Below are 25400 nucleotides of genomic sequence, written 5' to 3' on the forward strand. Positions count from 1 at the left end.
TTCGGTGAGGCGGTTTTGACGTAGACCAGGGAACTATAGGTACCTCTTTGAGGACTAAGGCGGCAACCTCCTGAGACGGACGGATGCACGTACATGGTTCTCTCGGGGGGATACTGCATGAGAGAGTATTACGGTTATCAAGGCGTACGGGGCTGTGTCTTGTCGGCGTGTCTAGCTTTTCGCGCTTAGGCTTGGGAGTCTATATTACGTCCACATTTGCAAGATAATCAATTACGTGTGGACGTCCGGAACGTATTAACCGAGTGTGTATTCGGCTCTGCTACCAGTAAAGACTCGGAGTAGTTATTCCTTGCTAGTAAGGTTCATTCAACGAAGTTCACTGTCTTGAACCTCAAAGCGAGACTCCTTTCTCAATAACTTTTACCGGCATAAGAGGCGATCTCTCGAAGTCGGAGTCCCGGTAAGTCTTACACCGCGCGAGTTGTCGTCATCTACCGCGACGTCTCCATACTATGAGCCAGGGCGCCCCCTCTCAAGACTCCTAAATTTGTAATTTGATTAATCTTTACTTTATATAAATAATACGCCGTTGTTGGGCGTTGGGCTGGGCGTAGTTAGAAAACAAAATCGGGGTCCTTGGCTTGGGGCCTTTTTTCGCCAACTTTTTTATGGTGGGCGTTTAGTGGGAAAAAACGCACCAGTGGGGCGCCCATCGGGTGCTATGGGTGGGCTACGTCCTGAGACCAGATCTCACGAACTACGAGTTTTGTCTCACCTCCGTCCACCGAACCTTTAAGAGTGGCGGTTTTTACAAAATTTGAACGGTCTTAAGGGTTTGGGATGGTGAGAGGTCTTATTATAAAAAAGGTACTTTTTTACATCCTTTTGGAGAGGATTCCAACTTTTTTTTTAATTTTTTTATTTAATTTCAATTTGTTTTTACGGAGAACCCCCGGTACTTCTCTCGTTTTTTCAGGTCGATCCGAGGGGTTACTTAGGGTTACAATTTAACAAGGCGTAGAAAGAAGTCTCGTTCTCCTTGATGTGAATCTATTTCGCGAGAGGAGGAAGTGTAAATGGTGGTAGTTTGGGTTTTTTTTGTTTGTATAGTCAACAGCCCCAACGGGACTACGAGTGCCAGACCATTAAGAAACTATCCTCCGGTATCAAAATTCGGGTCCACGGTTTTAACAGTCTATATTAGAGTTACGTAAGAACCCTGAGTCACGAGCCCGTCACGAACAGTACCAACCACCCGTCTAACCGTCCGGTGTGTGTATGCACTCACTGTACGTAGCGTCTCTCTGTGGTACCGTTTGTAAACTAGAGACCCAAATGTGTGTGTCCACAACATTTGTAAGTTAGTGGATGGATGAATCGTAAACTATAGAATTAAAGATTGCAGCGAAGTCGGATTAAATTCGCGTCTTGCGTAAGTTTATAGTTTGATAAGTTCGGAAAGGTCGTTTCTACCCCTTTCTTAACAGTTTGAAAAGCGTTTTTTTATACAATATGAAAAGATTTCACGAAAAAAAATTTGTACCTTCTGTCGCACCGTTACGTAACTCCGCATTGTAATTGTCGTGTGTGTGTGAGTGAGTGGAGTGCAGAGAGTATGTGTTTTGAGAGAGAGGGTCGGTGTGTCTGTGTGAGAGAGAGGAGAGGTGTGTGTCTGTGTGAGAAGGAGAGAGGACAGAGAGAGAGGAGAGAGTGTGTGAGGGTACGAGAAGTGAGTGAGAGAGAGAGAGAGTGTGTTGAGAGAGAGAGTGTGTGAGAGAGAGAGTGTTCGTCTTTGTGAGTGGTGAGAGAGAGAGTGTGTCTTGTGTGGGTGGCTACTACTCTTACTAGTTCTCCTTCTCCCCCGCTAGTTCTCTTTCTCTCTCTTCTCTCTCTCATTCATTGGAGGGATTACATTCATATGAGGATTACTTTACACGTTTTCACGAGTTTGCAGTGTACACACATTCGTCAGGTCGGCACTTCTGTAACAGGTCCTTTCAAAACTCTAAAGAAGTTTACGGCACGGATACTTACGAGTGGTTTAAGCGAGTGGTACGAGTGGTAGCTTTCGTTGCCAAAAGAGTATTGAAGTCACTTTTACGAGCTTACCGGGTTTTGAAGTGGTCCAAACCATTGCTACCGTCGCGTAGTGTCGTAGATTTCGCATAATACCCCTACAGTAGTTTACGGCAACCGTACCCGCTCGTCTAGTAAGTGGATAAGTTCAATCAAGTTCTTCAAACGTCAAGTTTCTAAGGAGGGACGAAGGGTTCGGTAAAATGAACGGAAAAGAGTAGAATTTATGTTTAATTAGAGTGATGTGATGAATTGGTAGACTATCAAAATTGAGGACGTCCGATAAAAGTCGGACGTCTTTTGGTAAGTGGGTAATGTTAATAAGTCTCGATAGTCCTGTAGTTCCGATATGTACAACAAGAAATATGGAAAAAAATTTTGGACAAAGAAAATTTTAAATTCGAAAAGACATACAAAAAATTCTATTTGCGGTCGATGGTAAGTCGGATTTATTGTATAAGTCGAAAAAGCGTAAAAGTCGTTTTAAGTCTGGTATTTAAGCAAGTGTAAATCGGTCGTCCCCGGCACTAGTACCTCAGTGGTAACCCCCCCTGGGTTTTTTAAGTTATTTTTTTAACCTTATGATTTAGGACCGGGTAAGATGGTTCCGTTTATGTATTTTTATGTACGTGATTGTGAACCTGATGAAATTTTCGCCCAGCCAATTTGGGGGGTACGGGACGGTCACCCCGTTTTGCGGTTTTTCATCCAGGTGCTTTGACACAGAGCCGTACCCACGATCCTTCGGTAGGAGTTACACCCACCTACTGTTAAACTGGCCCCAACCGCCGACGCCCCCTGGATGGAGGAGGATCCCCCAGGGCCCCCCGGTACCGAGGGCCCTTCTAAAAAAAAATTTACAACTTCAATTTTCGTAGTTAGACCACGTGAACTCTCCCGTTGTAATCCCTGATTTAGGATACCTGATGAGAGTAGTGTGGGGTACGACTGTCTTGACTTGTCCTAAATGAAAAAGAAATACGGTATAAAATGTTTAGTGAGGGGAAAAATTTGACATCATAGCTCAACCTTACTCAATTAGGGACAATGAACGACAATAAGGAGAATAAAACATATTGATATTTACTTGTATATTTCGCACACGGACTTTTGAACAAACGTAGTTAGGACTATGCCCCATCAGTAATTATACCAATATCAAGACCTAATATCAAAATGATAGCGTAGTAACGTTCTACCAAAGTGGTTATTCATCTGCCAAATAAAAACGGTGCCTGTGTAGTGCATGTAAAAAATCGATTACAAGGTTAGACTTAAATGAAATTTTTTTGGTAGAAATCTCTACCCGGCGATTTTCAAAGTGTGGGTAGGTGAGCCTCCCCTCAGAGAACATAAGAACAGCCGCGCCCCCCCTCCCAATTATTATTGCTGTTATTATTATTATTATTATTATTGTTGTTGTTGCTATAATGCAGGGGTATTCAATTGCATTTCAAAGAGGTCCAGTAAGAGAAAATGTAATTAAATGCTCTGTTTTCGCTGTCTACCTTCCGCCATTTGAAATTACTCCGACTGTTTCTCTCCTCTTGTCGTGTCTCTGTGTGTGTTTGAATCTATCGTGCTGACTGCACCGATTTGATTGGCTGAGTAGCGTCACCGCCTTAAAACATTAAAAAATAACTTTTTTAAACCTTTTTATTTTTAGGTTTTAAACATATTGTATAAAACTCCCCCACTACTTGGACTATTCCTTGCACCCCTCTAGAATAAGCCCGAATGGTCTCAACCACATTGCATCAGTAACGTGAACTTGTTATTATAACAAGATCGCAAGGACACTGGTAGCGATCGGAAAATTGAGTGTTGTTCAGTTTGTGTGTTGTGGAACATGCGTGTCCGTGCATGAAAATATACCACACACCCAATTACAATTGCATGTTCAATTCACTACCCTGGCAGTTAATACAGTTGTTAAAGTTGGAACAGCCTGTGGACAGCCGTTCTTCCTTGCATGTCAGTCGCTGACACCTTCTTACAGAGGACAGGCACCTCTAGCTGCAGCACGACCCGTATATTTCCGCACGCCGTGTTCTCAAGACATATTTTATTTAACATTTTCAACATGGTGGATAAATCCTTATATGCTCCAGGTAACACACTGAACGTCAACTTTGCCTCCTTATTACACTCACCCTTACTTTAGTGGGAACAATGAGTCTGCGTCTTTGATGCACACAGGAATAAACGCAGATCATCCTCTGGCTGCAGCCTTTACCGGTACTTGCTTTTGATCAAAGTCAATGCGGAAAACCTGCACTCACACAGGTAGGTGGAGGTGAAGGGAATGAGCACTTTTACAGCCTTTTTGGCGAGGTGGGGGAACTCGGTCTCCACAGACAGCCACAAGTGGGCAAGTGTCACTTTACTCGTCTTTTTCTCGTTCTTTTGTGTCTCACGCTGCGCCTCCCCTGAAGCTCTCTGGCGCCCCCCAGGGGAGGCGCGCCTCACACTTTGAAAACCGCTGCTTTAGTGGATATTTTGGCATTTCATAAGGCCCACCTGTGTTCTTGGCTTTCACATCTATTGGTGACATTGGGCTGTTGTTGCTCGGTGAGGCTGGGCTTTTGTTAGCCAGACAAATCCTTGGTGTTTTTTTGCGTCCGACAACACCCGTTGGCCTCAGGCTCTCCAGCTCCACCACAGCTATGTGCTGAGCCTCTGCAACCCTCCGCTGCAGTTCCTGCAACACACCACCAGAGGGAGACATCTGTCAATCAAGAGTTGTGACCAATCATTACTTTAACCATGTATTAAGTTTACAACAAAGTACATACATCTGAAATGTTTGCTTGGGTGGCAGCAAGGCGGGCCAGACGAGCTCTCTCTTTACGAATTAATCTCCTGTCATTGTGCTGCTGCTGCTGCTCCAGCTCGACCTCTGCTCTGTCCTCCTGATCCTGAGACGGAAACACAAAGAGGATTGTCAAATATAAGGAGAAAGGGTAGGGAAGGAAGCAAGTGGAGAGCAAAGCTGTGAAGATACACTGTATTTACCTGGGAACATTGAGAGCCTCTGTGATTGGACAGAGCTGGGGAAATGGCTCTGAAGCTTAGCTCCAATTCAGAAACAACATTCAAATTAGAGTCTGTGGGAACACATAAAAAGACATTTATTACATATTTACGTCATAATCGTATTTTTCTATGTTCAAAATAGGAGATGCAGTGATTTAATTGTGCTTTATTTGCAAGAACAATAGTTGACAGCCAGCCCAAACGTTTAAGAAACTTGTCCATAATAAAACACCAAATATTAAATAATTTGGACCAAGTTGCACAAAGTTACAGGACCTTCTCTAACTTTCTCTCAAACTTCAAAATAAAAGTGTATATTACAAATGTCGAGCTTAATGTCTTCTTCACTCCTGCTGCAGAACTTCTGCAGTACTTTTGGGTGAATTCCAGACTTTTAGTTATCCACAAATCATTCAAAGATAATGACTTTCTTATTTTCTTTCCTAATAAGTTCAAATGACTTATCTCATCTTATGAGAAGGATGAATGTAAATGAATGATGTATACGAAGTTAAAGGAACACAGACCTGTGTTCTTGGCTTTCACATCTATGGGAGACATCGGGTTGTTGTTGCTCGTTGAGGCTGAGCTTTTGTTGGTCAGAGAAATCCTGGGTGGCTTCTTTCGTCCGCCCACACCCGTCTGCCTCCGGCTCTCCTGCTCCACCTCAGCTGCACACTGCACCTCTGCACTCCGCTGGGCTCTTTTCTGCTGCAGCTCCTGTTACACACCACCAGAGGGAGACACAAGACAATGTTGTAAGCCGTTACAATCATGGGAGAAAAAAAGTGCTTGGAGGTATAAGGAACTTAAGTGCATGAAATCAAATCAAATATCTACAGACTATTTTATAGATTGTCACTAGAGAATGTCCAATAAAGACAAGATGTCTTTCTTTAAGAACCTTTGTAGCATAATGGGAACATGATTTCAAGTATGTTTCCCAGGCAAGATCTGTAAACAGAAGCGCCTTATTGCTGGGTGTTTAGACAAATACTTTGGCACACATTAAGCCAGGGAGTCAGGCTATCACAGTCTTTTCTACATCAGTTTTGACCAGACTTTTAAAAAGATATCTCTTGCACGTCTCCACACTTTATGGAAAAGCTAATGCAGCTAGAAGTGAATCAGATGTGGGCACCTGGATGGCAGCCAGGCGGGCCAGACGAGCTTTCTCCTCTCGGATCCGTTTCCTGTCTTCGTCCTTTTTCTGCTGCTGCTCCAGGTGACTCTCCTCCTCTGTTCTCTCCTCCCACTCCTAAAAGGGCAGAGCATAGACAGTGTATCTCTTATTACAGTAGCAATGGAAAGAGAGGGATGAACCCAGTTAAGGCCATGGAGAATAAAAGGTGAGGATAGAGGCAGCCTGGGGCACAGATGGATACCTTTCTTCTACTGGCAAGGGTGCGTTTGAGCGCTGCCTGGTTAGTGTGTCGCCTCTTGGCATGGCTTCTGTACCAGCGCTGGATAGCGACTGCTGCCTGGTTCACCTGCTGAATAAACCTTCAAATACACAAAGGAGCAGCTATGGGTCACGGAACAATTATCAGACAGCATCATCAGAACAGTAAACACACAACCGTGCTGTGGGTCAGACCTCTCGGCCTCCTCCTCAGTGGCCTCCCTCCTTCGGGGCGTGGTGGGGCTGCCTCCCTGGGCCGACACTGGAGAGTTGTTGTTTGAGGTGGAGGAAGTTGAAGAGAAATTCTTCTGAGACTTTGTCAGGGAGCTGTTATCTTGTGAAACCTCGTCGTTTGCTGTGGCCTTCAGGATGTTGCTGAAAGACGAAAAAACTGTCAATCTTAATCTTAATTGGAATGACACCTTGTTAAAGGTTATTGCAGTGCTGTACAGATGACTGACAAGCAGGAGATGAGAAGACAGACAAAGTGTGGGCTGTAAAAACACCGAAAAGACAATTCAGCATTTTAACTAATTAGAGACCAATGAAATTAAGGATATTTTCAAAGTAATAGTAGTTAAAACAAATAAAAACCATATTAATGAAAAACATATGTCAACACATTAATATTAATATGTTAAATACAATGTAATGTCTATAAAACCATTATTATTTAAAGGATGGACAGAATAGGTAGGTTTACTAAGGTTTTTTTTGGTGGAGTGTGAAACTATTTTCATAGTACAAAAAAAGATATTGTGATCATAATAACATATACCTCCGACATAATAAAATATCAGTACTGTGCACATAAACAATTATCATGACATTGAATAAGAAACACGATATAACTGACACTGACTGATATGAATCATTTAATCCGCCCAACATATTGGATAAGGCCTAATAAAATCTCCAAACACATGTCACACAAGCAATGTTAATTTGAGTCCATACTTAAAGGACGGCCTCTGGTTGGAGCTCTTAGGCGTGAGTGGTATCTCAGAGTAGTTGTTGTGTAAGATGGTGGTGACAGAGTTCCCCACAGCTCCCTTGTTGCTCCTGGGAAAAACAAAAAAGGCACAATGACACCCTCCATGATACTGCAGGGCTCGACATTATAAATGGCCCGTTGGCCCGGAAGCACTATTTAGACACCCCGGGCCAGCATAACGTACTTTCCACTTGCCCGCTCGGGCCACTAAAAATATTGCTTTAAAAAACAAAAATGTTTCCTGTGGTATTGGTATTTTGACTAGCAATTTAGTTAAATTGTTTCGTTTATTAATAACATTCCGTGAGTCGGTTGTCGTTGTTGGGTGAAAAGCAAACAGCTGTTTGCTGTGGAGCGCAGCTAGAGCAGGCTCCTCCTCCTCCTTTGTTCACTACAGACTATCGCGCCACCTAACCATTCGCCAAAAGGTTTTTAATACCAGCGGTAACCGGCCAAGCGCCGGGCAAAAAACAATCTTCAAATAAAAGAAAGTCACCGGAGGAGTTAAAGGAGAGTGACAGGGAGCATGAGAAGAAGAGGGAGAGAAAGTTTCAGCCAGCTTGAGCTTGACGAGTTGGCTTCTAGTGGTGCAGTGACGCGTCTTAAAACCCTTTATAATCTATCGATTAGATTTATGATTCGAAAATTATAAAAGTAGGGCAGACATGTGGATATTATCCAGCTGAACAAAACGTGCATTTATCAAACAGGTTCGTTTTCCACAAACCTTATTTCCAGCTGTTTTCCAAAACCCTGTGGAGAAATCCCATTACTTTTTTGTCGAGGGAACCAGCAGCTTACTTCCTGGTTTTATGACGCGTCACTGGCTGCACCTCTCAATATGATGCCAATATAAACAAGGTCTTCTGTCGGCTCTGTACATCAATGCCGACCAATGCTGACAAGTAAGTAAAGAGTAGAAAATATAAAGGTATTGGCGAAATGTCCCAGCAGTTTAGGATAATGAAGGTTCTAATCTAATCTATTACACAGCCATTACATTTCTAACTCCTAATGACAGGAAGGCAGAAAGCACATTATACAAATAATAATACTCATAATAATAGCAGACATTTTTAAACAATGACCACAATATCATTATTTTAATAAACCAAATATGAACAATTGAGGAAAATGAGGAAGAACTGATAATTCAAATGTTGTAGTACAAGTAGTAATGTAGTTAGTGCATAAATTACTATTGCAACAAATGTGTTAATTTTCTTCATTATAAGTCAATTTTCTTTGGACGAATGCTCCGGGCCAGTGGTTACAATGGTGGGGCCAGTGATAATAACATTATTATTTTACCCTTAATGTCTACGCCTGTACTGTACGTGAGAAAAAGGACTTGAAAAGGCCACTGCCCCTTTTCACCTCCTTAGGAATTACAGTTACTGATACTACATACTTTGACACAAATTCTTCAACCCTATTACAAACTGAGCCTATGCACACCATTTCCATGAAAGAAGAAGTCATCAGTGTGTGGGAGGAATTCCTGAAGGCAGTATCAGCTGCCATGATCAACAGGTATGAAACATGAGAAGCAGCTAGGAAACCAGAATGCAGCAGTGCAGGTAGTCACCGGACCAGTGGACTTAACTCTTTTTTTGTTAGACGTTTTAGCGAGTGTGTGTCAGAGTTGCCCACCTGTTGTTGGCAGTGAAGGTGGCAGCCAGAGTGATGCCAGGCTCTCTTTTCTTCGGGCCGGAGGGAGAGACCACACCGTCGGTGCTGCGGGAGCTCGAGTGAAGGGGGAATGTTCTGGGCTGATCATCCTTAAAGCAAGGAATACACACTTATTACCCCATAAACTAAGGAAACATTTGACACCGTTAAAACTGATATCTGGTAACAACTATAGTAAAACTTTTAAATTCTGCATAATAGCCAACTTGCTAGCACTATTAACCCTGGACATGTGGATTACATCCATGTTTGATGTCCAACACAACTACCCAGCGTTCAGCAACTGCCAGATGCTAACTTGCAAATGTTGGGGAATTTGCACAATTAGCACAAAATGCGTTAATTTGCATTAAATGGCAAAATCATCTATCATCATGGATAATTTTCCAACAATGGTTTGGACAGTTTGGACAATATTGGAGTAGTTCCCAGAGTTATTGAGGATGCTGAATCGCTTTCCTAGTTCTTAAGAATCCAAGATGGCAGTTTTAACCAGGATTTTTGAGTTGATTTGGATGTTTTAGAGAATCAATTAATGGGACGGATTGGTTTTTCTAGTTGAAATCATTTTGTGTCAAATTGTAGGATATTTCTGATTAATATATTCTGATAGATTTTACGAAATGTGCTGGGCATGTTTATGAACACAAGGATCTATAGAAAAAAGATAATAATAATAATAATGCTTTCTGTCAAATCCCCCTTTTATTTAGTTTGTTGTGGGTTTTTTGTGTCTTTTATTGGAAAATTAATTCCACTGAAAATGTAGGGAGATTGAGGAAAAAGTACGGAAATAAATGGAAGTGAAGTCAAAAGTTGCTGGGTTATTTAGACAACATAACCATACTGTATTTGTATTTTAACACACAAATTCTTCTTTTTTCATGTATCAAAGTTATCGCAAATGCCGGTATATTGCAAGACCCCTAATTCAGGATATACTGGATACCTTTGAGCTACTTAGTATAGATAATATGATTGTCAAGACGTATATTAAATCAAGGGTGATGACGAGTTAACAAACAGAGTGGTTGATGACAATTACCAGGATGTTCCATGTGGTTCTGTCTGGAGAGGCTTTGCTGAGGCTAGCCAGTTTCTTGCGTCCATCTGAGCTGCTGTCAAACAGAGCCAGGTAGTCCTCACTCTGCTCCTGACTGGGAAATCAAGACAAGCGGGCCGCAGGTTAGTCACATTGTTTATGTAGAACAATAATGTATAATATTATTACTGTGGCAACAAAAAAGACCAAAAATGATCTGACTGTTATCTATTTGCGAGGATTAGTTTCAGTAGAGTGGGTTGAGGAAGTATGTTTCTGCAATTTGGGTGAACTGACTCTTTAAAAGGCTGTGGTGCTAAATGTGAGAAAAAACTCATTCTAACGTGTCGTATTTAGTGGGGTAAAATCACATTCTGGGCTTCATTTTCACGTAACAAGGGCTTAGCAGTGCACTTTTAAACACAATTAAACAACACGACACAGTGACGGAACCCCGAGTCTTGGCTTTTAGCGGCAGCCTTTGTGATTAAATGTTGTAATGACAGCTGCAGAAACAGGACTCACCCCCTTCTCCTATCCCCCACAAGTTCTGGAATTCAGTGTGTAGCAGCTGACCGTCTGCTAGGGGAACTCCGTTATGGATTCCATGTAAATACGTGCATGCATATGTTTATCCCAATGGCCTGTCATTCACCCTCCAAATAGCCTCACACACCAAACACCTCCATCATGAGGCGCAGATGTAGTGGGACCTCTTGTCAGGCCTCTGGTATCTGTGCGGTGCAGGGTGTTTCTGTCTGGGTTAGTATAGAAATGTGCATGTGAGTGAGCGAGTGTGTCTTCAGGGGGGGATGCCAGCTGGCCCAATGAAAAGCCATCTGACAACACAATTCAGGCAGCACATTCCTCTCTTTTTTGCTTTACAAGTGGTGCAGGGAGGAGAGGGAGGACGGTGAGAGGGGTGGTGAGTGACCCAATGACAGCCCAGAAAGACTCCGAGATTCGGAGGGGGGTATTTAGAATGTCTTTAAATGTAAAGCCCCTCTGGTCTGCATCCTCGGAGGGGCGATGGCGGCAGCTGCTGGACAATAGAACCAGAGCGTGTACACACACAGACACACACTTCTCCTTTCACTGGCTCCTGGTGGTGGGGGTAACCTGACTCCAGGGTCCGGGCCCTCCCCCTCTAACCTGGGACAAAGCAATTTGCTGCACCCCGTGACCCTAGCAACAGCCGCCCAGCATCCCTCCACTCTTTATCATGCAGGAGCTGGCGCGCTACAACTCCTATTGTCCAAACTGCTGAGGCTTTAGGCCTGCCAGCTGTTGCTCAGGGAAGAGAGCCACTCTGCTTTAAAGAGCAAACACTCCATGCAGGAGAGCTGAGACACAGGGAGAGCTAGTTGGTTCACTTTTTTGCAACTTGATATGGATATCACGATTGCATTAGATTTGTAACATACATTAATCCTGGGTTTATTTATTTTTGGGAAGTGCATTTTTCCAACACAGGTCCATAGGAGGCTGAAAAGTTCAACAACAAAAAAGAAAGTACATCCTACAACCAATGTTGTTGCAACATGAGCACGACGTAAAGACAGTCTTGCACACACTATCTGAAATGCACATTCTTTTATGACATATCAAAAACATGTCCTTCATTTTTCAGACGCATGTAAGATGCTGTAAAGGTCATTTGATGATCTATCTAAGAGCACATTTTGCCTGAGGCTCTGCACAGTACATGTATCAGCAGCACATACTGTTCTTTATGCAGTTTAGTGTGTCAATGCCAGTGATAAGACTGAAGAAAATAGGTTTGGCCCAGAGAGAAAAGAGGGGATAGTGATTTTCACTGCAATACTTCTGTTTCACATATAAATGTGTTACAAATGTTCCAGGGTTATACCCCACCATGTTTGTTTTTGTACCTTAAACTGATGTTGGCCTGCTGATTAACCTGGGTGGTGCTGTTGGACCGCCGAAGGTTCTTGATGGAGCGGGAGCTACCAAAGCCGACATCGCTCTGTGGATTTAATAAAGTGTGTTAATGAATTATAAGATGTTTTCTGAGACAAGCAACTAATAAGAGTGTCATGATTTGCCCCTGCATCTTGGTTAGATTATGGTATAACTCATTAACAATCCATTCTGTAGCCAGCACAGTTTCTCACCAGGGTGTTGCGTTTCCCTCTGCTGTCACTTGCCACAGAAACCGACACAGACCGAGAGAAGTATTTCCCAGGTGATGCACTGCTGGGTCTCTTGGACATGGATAGCTGGGAGCCTGACAATATGAGATCCAAGGCATCTCCTGAGACACCTGTCGGGATGGATGAAGGGCTTCGTGTTGGATGCATTCTTTGAAAACCTGAAATAGAGTCAACAAGGCTTGCTTATGAGACACAATAGGCCCCGCAGGCTTTTTGGATTTAGAAGAATAAACCACAACAACAGAGGGAGTCACAGCCACTTCCCTCTTCACTGTTTGTCTCCCAGGGTAACCAACAACAAATTAACTCTATTTATACTACAGCTGGGTTAGGTTGAAAACGTGGAGAACAAGCTGAAATCAAAGTATAACTAACAGTACTTACAGTTACATTAATTGTTTTGTGCTTTAACAGCTTAATGTTTATTATGTTGGCTACGACTCAAGCTAGGTAACGTGTAAAATAAATACTATGTAATGATGATGAGGCTATGAGGCTAATATAACCCTGGAGTTGCTAAGTTTAAGCCAAAAAAAAACATAATTGTTGCTTCTGACAACTTTTTACAATAGCTGCTGAACAGTGATAGAAGTAAAAGTAGCAATACTACACTGTAACAATACTTAGCTACAAGTAAAAGTACTGCATTCAAAATTGCACTTACTTAAAAGTACAAAAGTATTAGCATAACAAATATACTTAAAGTACCAAAAGTACTCGTCATGCAGAAGCGCACAATATATTTAAAATTATTGTATTATAATTATTCGTGTATTTGTGTATTGTATTCATAACTTCAATGATGCACTTGGACAAACTGGAGTTGTATATACACTACTGGCTAGCTTAACCTGTAAGAAATATAATAATGTCTTAGTTCATTTACATTTTGTATTAATAATCTAGATCTGCAAAATAACAAAAATACATGTAATGGAGTAAAAAGTACAACATTCGCCTACAAAATCTAGTGGAGTAAAAGCAACATGAGAAAATACTTGAGTAGGTACCTACATTTTTTTTACTTAAGTACAGTTCTTGAGTAAATGTACTTGGTAACCTAACTCCAGTGCTGCTTTACTAGAGCAGGTGTATGTTAGCTCTGTTAGCTAACGTAATCATCTTCCCATCACAAACACAAGGTTGTAAAAGCATGCCAGGTATGATACACATCGTGACGTGTGAAACCGCACGAGCTATAGAAGAAAACACAGCAGCTAGTGTGAGTTAACATAATTGCAAGCTAGCCGTTTGTATGCTACTCTTACGGTAAGCTAACAGTTATTATAGCGTAACTAACGTTAACGGTTAATGTAAGAGTGATGCTAGTAGTAACGTTACCTTGACTGCTACAGATAATTCCCAACTGGATGTTTTGCAATGTAACTTGACGTAATTTTAAAAAGTATGTTAAGATACTATCTTTGTTAAATCACTGCCTTATTACAGCTGCCAAACTAAGCTAACGTTAACGGTTATTGGTTGGAAATAATAACGGCTGTGTTTCTGGCTTGTTTCTTTTAAGCGTTTCTCTAGATACAACGTTTATCCCTCAATTAATCTAAAATGTGTTGGTTGCTGAAGAAGCAATGTAAGTACTTACTTCAAAAGCTGGTTGGCACCATTGCTGTTAAGCTGTAGTACGCGTTACGGTTTGAATTCCCAACACAATCCTCCTGATACCCAGTGAAAGTACTCCGTTGACTCACTGGACAAACACTGAGAACCAAATAACGCGTAACATCATCTCTGTGGTAACAACACACGTAATTGCCGCCTCTGGATGTCTGTGATTGGTTAAGGGAGATCATTGTCTCTTGGTTATGTCATCTGATTGGCTGTACGGAGCTGTCGGTCTACTGAGTTGGATTCCTAGGGGCGTGGATCGAACAACGGTTTGGTTGACTTTGCAAAGGGAGGTGTGATGGCAAACTGATTTTATGGATGTCCAGAAACGGTTGTCCATTTATTCAGGCATTGCCCAGTTGAGTAGAGAAAAAACCTATGTGGTAAATGTTACTGAAAATATTTATGAGAGTTTTGTCTTGCTTAGAAGGAATGTGTTTCTGGTCATGTGTAAACAGTTATTCATATTATTATAACTGACAAATACCACCAAGTGTAAAATGTACAAGTTTTATTTTGTTTATGCAATGAGTTCAATAATACACTATTTCATCTCAACATTCTTCAACCTCTTAAAGTCAAACAATAAAGCATGTAATGTGATACGATATCTAATTCTTTACCTGATCTTTACACCGTTAAACTTAAGTGTTTCAAATGTTTCCCCATTTGTTTTATCTATTATATACTTTACTTAAAGTTATGTATTTGTAAGTTGTCTTTAGAGAGATAAATCAAGAGCCCGTCTTATAAAATGGACTCAATTTTAACAGCTTTGAAAATGTAAGATGTCTTTTAAGAAAAATAGGAAAAATAAAATAGAAAGTGCCAACAATTTAACAAAAAAGAAAAGTAATTATTCGAAGTTGGAAAATGGTTTCACCGAAAACTAAATTCTGATTAATTTATAATCAACTTAAGTATTGTTCCCTGATTTGTTATTAACACACTTTACATAACATAATTAATATAAAAATAAGCCTGCTTTAAATACATATACTGCACTATCCTGTCACTTTCAGACATCTCAAAATATACAGATATATTTAGACTCATCAGAACATGCCCTATCATTACCATAGACATTCAATCCTAATGCAGATATTGCATTAATGATATAACAATAACACAAATAAATGGCAATATAAGAAAAAGATCAGAAATAAGACTGTAATCATAATTTATCTTCTTAATTTGAACTCCACAGCAGCCCTCCACACGTCAGCCCCTTGTCCCAGAGTGGTGTCCTCTGATAAAGACTCGAGCTCCAGCAGATCTGAAAGGCCTTTCTGCTCCAAATGGTTCTCTAAGGTGGACCTGACGCTGAAGACAGCAGGGAGGGTGGGAGGACACAAACAAAACAACTGTTAGCACTGCATCCATTGTTTTCACCATGAGCAGGCCTATTCACTTCCCTGCCCAGATGCTGCTTCAATAGAAATGACCTGCGGCCGAGGGGATACAACTTAAGCTGCTTTTCCCTGACAGATGGCTGCCTGGAGGGGTCACACTCTCATCCTGGAAGTCCAAAGGCTTCAATACCAGGGGACAGCCCCTGGGTGAGACCACCACACTCTACTCTGATTCAAACTGTCTGAAATCAATGGATTCCTTTAGACTAGGATGATAATCTTTGAACTGACAATATACACACTTCTGATATTCAGGAGCTTAAAGAACATTCCTAAATACAACTTTTGGTTAAAATAGGGAAGAAAAGCCAAAAGTGCTAATGTTTTGGGATTGTTTTACCATTTGGTGTGTCACCTTCTAACCTCACAAATGGTAAAATGGTTGTGTTTTCACTGTGAATGCAAATGGTTTTTTGCTTACTTCCAATGGGCTTGGTAACCCTCGTCAGGCACGTCGTGGTTGATCTTCAGAAGCAGGATTTCATGCAGCTCCAAACAGAATGTTTCAACATCTGTGGCAGCAAGGAAAACCTTCAGCCCCTTCCTCTCGTCCTCAGAGAGCTTCTTCTGGAACTTTGTGGGTAGCTTCTGAAACGGGTCCTGAAACATGATCAGCAATTGGGTGTAATAAAAAAATTAAAATACTTCAGTGGAGTCAGAATTCATCAAATTCAGTGTTTATTGGGGTCAAACTGTGGGCGCCTGCCGTGTCAGACAGCACACTTTCAATGGATTACAGCCCAGGACATTTAACTCTGCATGGTGTTTGGGGTCAGTCGCCGGCAGCCAGCGGGGTCACGAGTGAGAATAAAGACTCAAAGAGAAATACCGTGGTCAATCCATGAGTTTCTTTCATGGATTTTGCATTTTTAAGTCTTAAAGTCCTAAAAGCGATTGCAAATGTTGACTGTTGTGACTGCAAAATCAACTATTGTATGTTATAATTATAATTTCTGCCAAATCCTAATAAGTCATGTATTTTTATGATTTTTGTAATACTTACTTGCTTTCTGCTTAGCATTAGCTCAGATTTCCAAGAAGTCAGGATCTGCCAGGTGGATATGCTGTGTTCAAGTTTGCTCTCTCCAAGAGCCTATAAAACAATAAATAACATTATGACAATTATGAAAAATGTAAAAACACCATGCCAAGTTATAACTACTGTATTTATGGCTCTTATTGTATTTGGTTTCTGCCACAGCTATTTGAACCAATACATTTTTGTATGGCAAACTAGTTAAATTTGCTTCACTTGAGTAACCCAACACTAGTAAGTAGTAACATTATCTTTGCATGATAGTGAATATTAAGTGGAGATTGAATTTCAGAATATGCATTGTAGTACATCACAACAATAATCCAATGTATTCACATGTAGTTTTAAGTTAAAGTATAGCATGATGGATATTTTTACCTAATACCACACATACGTTTCAAAAGATGAAAGGTTTATAACAATGAACAGTTGTTGTTTAGGTACATTGCATACAAAATGTCAACATGATCACATCCCATTCTGTTGAAAGGATTTGGAAAATGTAGGATATTGGTTTTGACTCGAGAAAAACCAACATTTTCATAATGTAGTGACATTGTTATGTAACACTTGTGCTTCTATTGGCTAGTGCTCTAACACATTGTCTGTGATATTTTAGGGGCGTGACATCTCCAAGCGGTTGACCAATCACAAAAGTGCAGGCCAGCAAACCAATCAGAGCAGACTGGGCTCTGGTTTCAGACAGAGGGTGAAAAGAGGAGCTGCAGCACAGGCAGTATGAGAAAAAGAAAGAGCTTTTTGAACATTAAAGCATGTAAACATGTCACAGTATATAGGCATAAATTATAAATATTAACCTGAAAATTAGCATAATAGGGCCCCTTTAAAGTTATCCAGAATAGATACGGTCAGCTTGTATATTTATTCGGCCTCAGAAGATAAAACATTAACTGTGTTGTAAATATCTGTGTGTCTGGAGGTTTCTACCTTGGCTACAGTGCTGGAAATCTGCTTCTCCATCTGCAGTGAATCAGTGAGGTAGGTCAGAAGTTGACCCTGTGGATCCCCGCCTGCCTTGCCAAGAAAGCGAAGGCCAATATCTACCACGTTCACGGCATCACACACATCTGTGTACGAGCGCAGCACCGTCTTCATGGCGCTGCTCACCGAACCCTTCAGCGGTTCCTGTGGTACAGACAGGGGAAAGTGAGAGGGAAGGAATTTGACCTCCTACAAAGTGACCTCACAAAATCCTGCAGGAAAACTACTGTGAACATTCTTCGGCTGGCATTAGTCAGTTCCAGATGAAGACGTTGGTACCGTGAAATGTTCCTTTTTCAAAAGAGTGTGAAATGGTCTTACCTGGTGAATCTTGCGTCTGACCTCGGCTAGAATCACAGAGAAGTCCTGCAGCTGTCTGTTTAAGTATCTCGAGGTGTCCTGATTTTGATCAAAGAGGACAAGAGCGCTGGTAAGCAGAATGTCTGCTATTCTTCCATGTACATACAATCAATCGGAGATATGGTATGTGAAATGGGACACCCTAATAAGCTACCTGAATCTTAAGAATCGGAAGACAGACACGAAAAAAGAACGTTTTTACAATAAATATTACTAACACAGCTTACATTGGAGAGATTCTGTATCATCCAGAAAGATTACAAGCTAAAAAACGACTAACACTAATAAAATACTATAAAAAAAAAAAACTAACCCCTACTACAGTACTAAAATGTTCCTAAAACATCATTTTTCTTAACATTCGTTTGAAATAGGTAGGGTAAATCAAACACATACAAATAGCACATTTTAGAGTTTAAAAGCATTCCAGAGTAAAGCAGCTTGATTTTACCGCTTGGATAAGTGGTTTTCCAGCCAGGAAGCGGTGGGCCAGCTGGGTTTGTATGCCCGGCAGGTCGTAGTTGCTGTCGGTCTCCCCACCTTTCTTCAAGGTGTAGTGGCAGTGGGATAAAACCAGAGGTAGCAGCTCTCTCTCCGGGCTGCACAGGGTCAGCTGGGTTTCTGATATGCTCTCTAAAGGAACACTGTATTCACTGTGGGGAAATAAAACAGGAGGATGTCCTTGATCAGCTGAATAACTGTTAGCTTAAGAACAAAAGGCTGAGAAAATGTATTTATTATAGCTGAGTATTTTCATTTCATGCTACTTTTTACTTCTACTTCGCTACATTTGGAAGCTGGGGTACTGACCTGTCCTCTGGCAGCCTGGCTCTCACCAGGCTGTTGTGAGCCTCCGACAGGAAGTCCACCAGAGTTCGGAGACAAGAGCCCCGTCCATGTCGGCACGGCGTCAGAAACTCCCCAGAGCTCTCGGTTGTCACCTCCTCCTGACACAAGTTCACATCCAGCTCTGCTGCTGCAAACACACAGGTATGGGAGAAAGTAAAAGAGTGAAAAGAGGAAACACAAGGCATACATAATCATTACAGTTGTGAATACCTGTATTCATTTGGTTCAATTGTATTTTTATTTCACAATTGTATTAGATTTTGTACATTAACAAAATTGACAGAATTGTTACATTATATAGTTAGAATGTGTTTTAATTATTTCACATTTCACAAGATATTACGATACCAACATTGAAGACTGTTTATATTAAACACTGCTGTTCAACCAGTTCAGATTTCAACCCTAAGCACTCTTACTTACAAATAATAAATCTAACAATGAATTTCAAATAAAATGTTTTGAAAAAAGTGTAGACCACATGTTATTCTATCAACAGTAATATCTAGACATTATGTCACATTTGGTCCCTACCTAAATTCTAATATTGATCACAAAGCTGGCATTGAATTGAAAACTTAACTTTTGCCTTATAAGGAATAGTAAAGACATAAACTTTCACAAATGTATAATGCTTAATTGAGTCCTCTTTTAAAATAATTGTTAAACTATACTTTTATTGCATTGTATATCATGTACAATGTGTTGGAGCGCTAGCCAATAGACACACAAGTGTAACATAGTGATGACACTATGTTACAGAAGTGAACAGAGGAGTCCAATGGAGGTGTTTCAGGCAGGGGGGGGGAGTGTGGGAGAGAAACTCCATCTGGATGGAACACAGGGATATTCATACTGCTCTAGACAGATCAATACATCATTCACAATGAATGCAGTGAAAGCCACACAGGAATAGTTACTCCTTTATAACTTTACACGCATACATCAGAGTTAAATGTAAATGCAGACATGCTTACAGTTGGCCACCTCTGCTCTGAGGCAGTTCCACACCTTCATGAATTTCTTCACTCTCTCGTTCAGCATCTTCTTCTGGTATCCTAATGAGGACAGTGAGAAGGCTCAGTGTGTGTGTATGTGTGCGTGTGCGTGTGTGTGCGTGCGTGCATGTGTGTGTGTGTGATGTCAGGAGTGGGGTATGTTGAATTAAAAGTGAAATGTTGACATACCTGTTGGTATCTGCTGTAACATCTGTGCAATAGTCTTATCTGTGGAGTCTGACGTCAGAGGAAACACCCTCAACAGGTCGGACTGTAGAGCAGCCAGCTCAGGCAGGTGATGTAACTGCCTCACACAGGGTATCTGGGACACACACAGGCAAAATAATACAACACTATCATATGATAACATTCAGTGATGCTGCGTTGGTTAAAATCACTGTAAAGTAACATCACAAAAGGACCAATCATGGACATGAGAGAGCTTAACAACAACAGCTTTACATCTTAGAGTAATAAGAGAAGATGACCTGACCCAGGTCAACTAAAATAGAAGAGTTAAAATAATAAAGCACATGATATTGAAAAAGTCAAAAGATTTTGAATGATGTTACACAGCTAAGGTCTGGTCGTCTTCTCCCATTACTCTGAAATGTGAAGCTCTTGTTGGTTGGGTCTCTCAGATCCAATATATTTTGGGGAAGAAATTATAATTAATTATAATAAATAAAAATAAAAATAGTATGTCTAGAAAAAAGTTATAAAAGATAGGTTGATAATTTGTTTGTGAAACTTCAATTAAATCAGAGCTTTACTTTGTTAATATTAAAACCTTTCTGAACATTGTTACGTTATTCTCATTAACTTCATTTCCCTTTAAAAAAAAAAAAACATCATCTTAATTATAGTCCACTATATGCCCCCAGTCTTCGTCAGATATTTCACATGCCCCTGAAGATGATGGGTACCTTGGTGATGAAGAGGCTCAGCAGGGGGAGGGGGCTGCGTCCGTGTGCCTCCTCCACCAACTGAGAGAAGCGCTTCACTGTCAGCGTCTGTGGAAGAGTCCAGAAGGAGGAGCGGTGTGTTGGGCAGTCGGAGGGGAGGATCAGCATGGAGCCGGGGTCCTTGAAGAGGAGAATCCTCAGGGGGCTTCCAGCGAGACCGTCATCAGCACCGATTCTGTCCTGAGCTTTGGACATATTCTTCTTTAAATCCTGAAAGCAGACAGGTGGAAGTTACATCATGTTATCACCATGTGGCAATCAACATCTTTGTGTATTTCTCTTATTCCTCTTTAAAGATGTATTGATTGATCACATTTTTTTATTTAAGGCCATATTTCCACCAATTTATGTATACAAAATAATAAATTCATACAAATACTTTAAAAGTTCATAGTAGGAATTATTTTTCACTAAATTGGAGGTTTGTTAACTTATATTACAAGCTTTTTTATCAAATAATATTACTTTATTTTCATTAAATTAGTGTTTTTATAATCTTAATATTACAACCCTCTTCCTGAAATAATATGACTTTATTATGATTCAATTACAGCTTTTGTAATCGTATTATTACAACCTTTTTGATCATAAAATAATATTTTTCCTGAAATAATATAACTATAATATAACTGTGCCAGTATATTTATATATTTTTAATCATTTGAATGTTCTGTTTACGATTCCCTAAATAAATCGGTTCATTATTTGTTCTTTTGCCAGATTCTAGGAAATGAAGTATTTGACACCCAAATGTCCCCGTAGAAAAACAAAACCTATTTCCTGGGAATTGATTCCAGTTACAACCGTGTAATAGATCAAGTCACTGGTTTTAAATAACATGTATTTCTTACTTGAAGAACGGGGTTGATGGCAGAACCACAGACAAACTTCTCCCACTGTTGCCGTCCTTGTCTGGAGGACAGATCCTGTGTTGCTCCACGGGAACCTGTGGTCAGATTATAGCAAAGTAAGATCATGTTTTTTTGTTTTAAAGAGCAACAAGTTGAAAGTAGTTCTAACGTCACCTGTAGTGAATCCTGTGCAGGCATTGAGAATCAGATGAACTGTGACGGCTGTGTTGTCCATGTTCTGATCCAGAGTCTGCCCCAACACATCCATGTCCTTCTCAAGGTGCTCCCACAGGAAGTTGGAAACATCAGAGGGCCTGGGGTTGATCATGTCACCAACTCTCTTCAATAACCACATTAAACCCACAGGAGTATTATTATACTGTGCCATTTATTCAACACCACTGATATTCAAAATCTTGTGCAAATTGAACTGAAGTCTCACTCGGTTGTTTTTGATGGAGCCCTGAAGCATGGCGAGGTGTGTGAGCAGCCGCAGGATGCAGGACTGAGCGCTGGTCATCTGTCTCTCGGGGGCTTCAGACCTTTGGTGAGCCCTTCCTAATATGTGTCCTGTCCGAGTTTGATCTGTGACACTTTATACAGATGAGAGGAGCATTAGTTAAATCAATCTAGGACTGTCACACTAGCAGATTTACATTACACATTCAGTGTGGCCAAAATGAATCCTGATATCTATTTTAAAGTATTATCATAAGAATATTGTCAGTAATAAATCAATAAAAAAAAAATGTAAATATTGAGGCACCCCTAAATAAAACACAAATAATTAACAAATAATACTGTGACAAAGGTTGTAGAGAATAATACCTTTGCGTTGCAGTAAATCCAGCCACTGGGTTGTGGTTACTCCCACCAACTAGGACCCCACACGTGGGACATATTGCTGTAACCACTGGTCTGCCACACTTAGATAATAGAGAAGCATAACATGTATTATTTATTGAAATCTGTATTCTTAAAGAATGTTTGGCAAGAGGAATACAAAAACAGCTCATACCTCGGTCACAACCCATGGATGCCCATTGGCACAATCTGTGAATGATGTAAAATAAATTATAAATATATCCTCTATGACAATTCATATAATTTATAATAATAAAAAAAAGCTAAACTTGTATATGTAAAATACTTACAGTAGATTTTTGAGTTCTTTCCCTGAGTCATCAACTGTAGGACTTCACTCGCATTATCGTCGGGCATGGTTGGCAGAAAGGAGTTCTTAGAGGAAAAAGTAAGTTGCGTTAATGTGCAAATAGTTTGGAGTATGGGGAAGGTGCATTATAATAAAAGTTCATTATTTTCAGTTATATCTGGAAATGCATCATTGTTCAAACAAAACATTCTTAAGAACATGTGATTTAGCAAAAGCAACAGCTTATCAACTGAAATCTTCTGGAATGTTTTTTTGATCTGTGCTTGTATTCAAGATCATTTTTGTTAACTGTAAACTAATTATGGTGTTCAGTGTCTTTTTGATATAAAAATCATATGGTAAAATGTAGATTTGTACACTGATAAAGTTGGAAGTTTGTAAGTGTGTAATGTGCCACTAGGGGTGTCTCAATAAAAACAATAACTCTACCTTCACTACAGATTTCATTTAGTTTGAAAAAAGTTTGGAAACATTTGGAATAGTGTAACTACAGAACAAGTTATTTTTATATTATAAAAGTACATATTTGACCTTTTAACCATTACCCTAGTCCCTAGTATAGGGCTATTAAAAAAACTAAAGATTTAACATTTCCAATTTTGCAATATTGGTTCCTATTTTTGTTAATTTATCTCTGTATGGATAACAACCACGTCTTCTAATCTCCACACCTCATGTTTGTGATGCAACTATTTTCTGCCAAGTCTCCAAGATGTGGTTATATAACTATGACATCATCACTTATTTTCTTCCAGACAAGAAGTTATACATTTTGGGGCCTATTGGGCCTTTCAAATGTCTAGAAATGTCTTACTGTGACATTCTGAGGCTGGGAGGCTATCTGATGAAGAGGAAGCAGTAGAATATTTCCAGTGAGCATCACAGAGTCCAGGTGGAGCAGCAGCTCCAGGAGGCTTTGTCTCTGAGCAGGAACATTACTGCTGATGCGAAGACCTGAGCCCGGTCCACCGATGTGATTGGACAGGAGCGCAGCGCAGAACTCCCTCAACTCCTTTGACTTGACATTTTTCAGGAGAGCTTCTAGTCCCGCCAACTCCTGTAAGTTCATTTGAGCGACTTGTTACAAAGTAGATATATTATAGACACAATTGATATTAGATAGGACGTATAGTGACCTGTGGGGAGGGAAGCATATGGGCGTCAGGGCATTTGTAGCGGCAGGTGACCTGTCTGTACAAGGCCAAGGCCAGCAGGCCCATCTGAGGATCTCTCAGCTTCTACAAAACACAAAAACAACAGTTATTAAAACAGTGACTACAAATAAAACAGTCATTTAACTGGGTTTCTGAAGGGGTTTTAAGCACCATGTTATTACCCTCATCATTTACTGTTCAATATGGAAATTACACAAATAAATAAACAGTAATTTACACACAAACATTAATAATTTAGTTTAATCCACATCAGGCATTTATATGCAACATTTAATAGTTTATGACACACTACAATGTAGTTGTAATTATAAATAACAGTTATTTATTTAGTTTTGACCGCTTTAGAAATGTATAATTTGAGGCTAGTGTCTAAACAGATAAGGATTGAAAAAATACCGGTAGTTAGTCCTAATAGGAGCCAGAAAAGTCACAAATTGCGTTAGGTAGCTTACTTTTCTAGTTGTATATTTAAAAGCCTAAACATTGACCAAATAGTTAAAAAATACTAAATGATTGAAATAAAAACAAAATCAAGCTTATTATTAATTGAATGTAAAAACATAATAATATCAAGTTTAATGTTGGCACACACTGTAAATGATGAGTTTCACATATATGTGTAAAACAACACTAAAGTTATATTTATTAAATGGTTACATAGTGCCTGGTTAAAATAAAGAGTTGTCTCTGCCCTCTACTGGTTTTTAGGGGAAATGACAGACTGCAGACTGCACTGAAGCAGGACCATTGCTCATAAACACACTGAACTAAACATTTGAACTATCAGCTGACCTTTATTTGTGTCATGAAGCTGTCGGACTTGTTTTCCAGCAGCACCTGGCCCACAGCTTCTCTCACGGCTCTGTAAGACGCTCCGCAGCACAGGAACGGGTCCATGTTAGATGGCGTTACCTTCTGTGAGAAAACATCATATTTTAGAGTTTTTTTCTTTATGTCAACACTCCTCTTTACACAGTAAACAGTTCCAGCTTATGGATCACATTTTTATAACACAAGGGAGAAGGTGATACTAGGAAACAGAGCAATTTAGTTCCATGGAATGGTGACAATACGTAATTAGTACTCGGTTCTCAAGAAAACTTGATATACATTAAATGATACAATGAGTAAAGCTGAAGTTATTAGTACATAAATAAGATGATGGACAAGTTAATAATAAGTAAACTGCTATATATTTTTCTTGTTAATGTTTGAAAAATCTTCAGGCTCCACCTTTTGATTTTGTGTTATCAGAACCACTGATGTGATGTTGGCGTTCGAAATGTATAATAATTCAGACGTTTTATCGTCCAAACCAAATAATTGTTGTGTCTTTAATTGCGTTTCTACAGCAAATAACTGCCCTTGTTAGAAAAAAAAATGCTCACATAAAAGCTGTTTTGTTTTAAAAGCATATCAATGTTTTTTTTTAAAAGTACGAAAAAATATTATTCTTACAGTTATAGAGATTAGCAAAATAGTTTTCGGGCGCCTTTACCAGATATGTGTTTCTCTAAGATATCTTTACCTGAAGTCGGAGGAGGTCTGCAGGGAAGAGCCACCTCCAGGCCGGGA

The 25400-nt window shown here is 40.1% G+C and overlaps 2 protein-coding genes across 6 annotated transcripts in view; both read right to left on the reverse strand.

The window, feature by feature from the left end:
• cep131 (centrosomal protein 131) overlaps window positions 1-14453 on the reverse strand; it is a 29236-nt gene extending 14783 nt beyond the window's left edge. For 2 of the 4 annotated variants that reach the window (XM_010787287.1, XM_010787284.1), the window contains exons 1-13: window positions 13981-14453; window positions 12339-12535; window positions 12096-12190; window positions 10207-10318; window positions 9123-9250; window positions 7433-7537; window positions 6671-6850; window positions 6459-6576; window positions 6215-6331; window positions 5601-5793; window positions 5053-5144; window positions 4833-4955; window positions 4558-4738 (exon numbers count right to left, since the gene is read on the reverse strand). In XM_010787287.1, the coding sequence (XP_010785589.1) occupies window positions 4558-4738; window positions 4833-4955; window positions 5053-5144; window positions 5601-5793; window positions 6215-6331; window positions 6459-6576; window positions 6671-6850; window positions 7433-7537; window positions 9123-9250; window positions 10207-10318; window positions 12096-12190; window positions 12339-12524 (1630 nt within the window). In that variant the 5' untranslated portion in view covers window positions 12525-12535; window positions 13981-14453. The remainder of the gene's footprint in view (window positions 1-4557; window positions 4739-4832; window positions 4956-5052; window positions 5145-5600; window positions 5794-6214; window positions 6332-6458; window positions 6577-6670; window positions 6851-7432; window positions 7538-9122; window positions 9251-10206; window positions 10319-12095; window positions 12191-12338; window positions 12536-13980) is intronic. The other 2 variants (XM_010787285.1, XM_010787288.1) reach the window with 2 other exon arrangements.
• The window catches only part of pds5b (PDS5 cohesin associated factor B), a 464227-nt gene that overhangs the window by 60874 nt on the left and 377953 nt on the right, over window positions 1-25400 (reverse strand). The window lies entirely within an intron of this gene.

Source organism: Notothenia coriiceps, unplaced genomic scaffold (assembly GCF_000735185.1).
Source record: "Notothenia coriiceps isolate Sejong01 unplaced genomic scaffold, NC01 NC01_scaffold00030215, whole genome shotgun sequence".
Classification (NCBI taxonomy): Eukaryota; Metazoa; Chordata; class Actinopteri; order Perciformes; family Nototheniidae; genus Notothenia; species Notothenia coriiceps.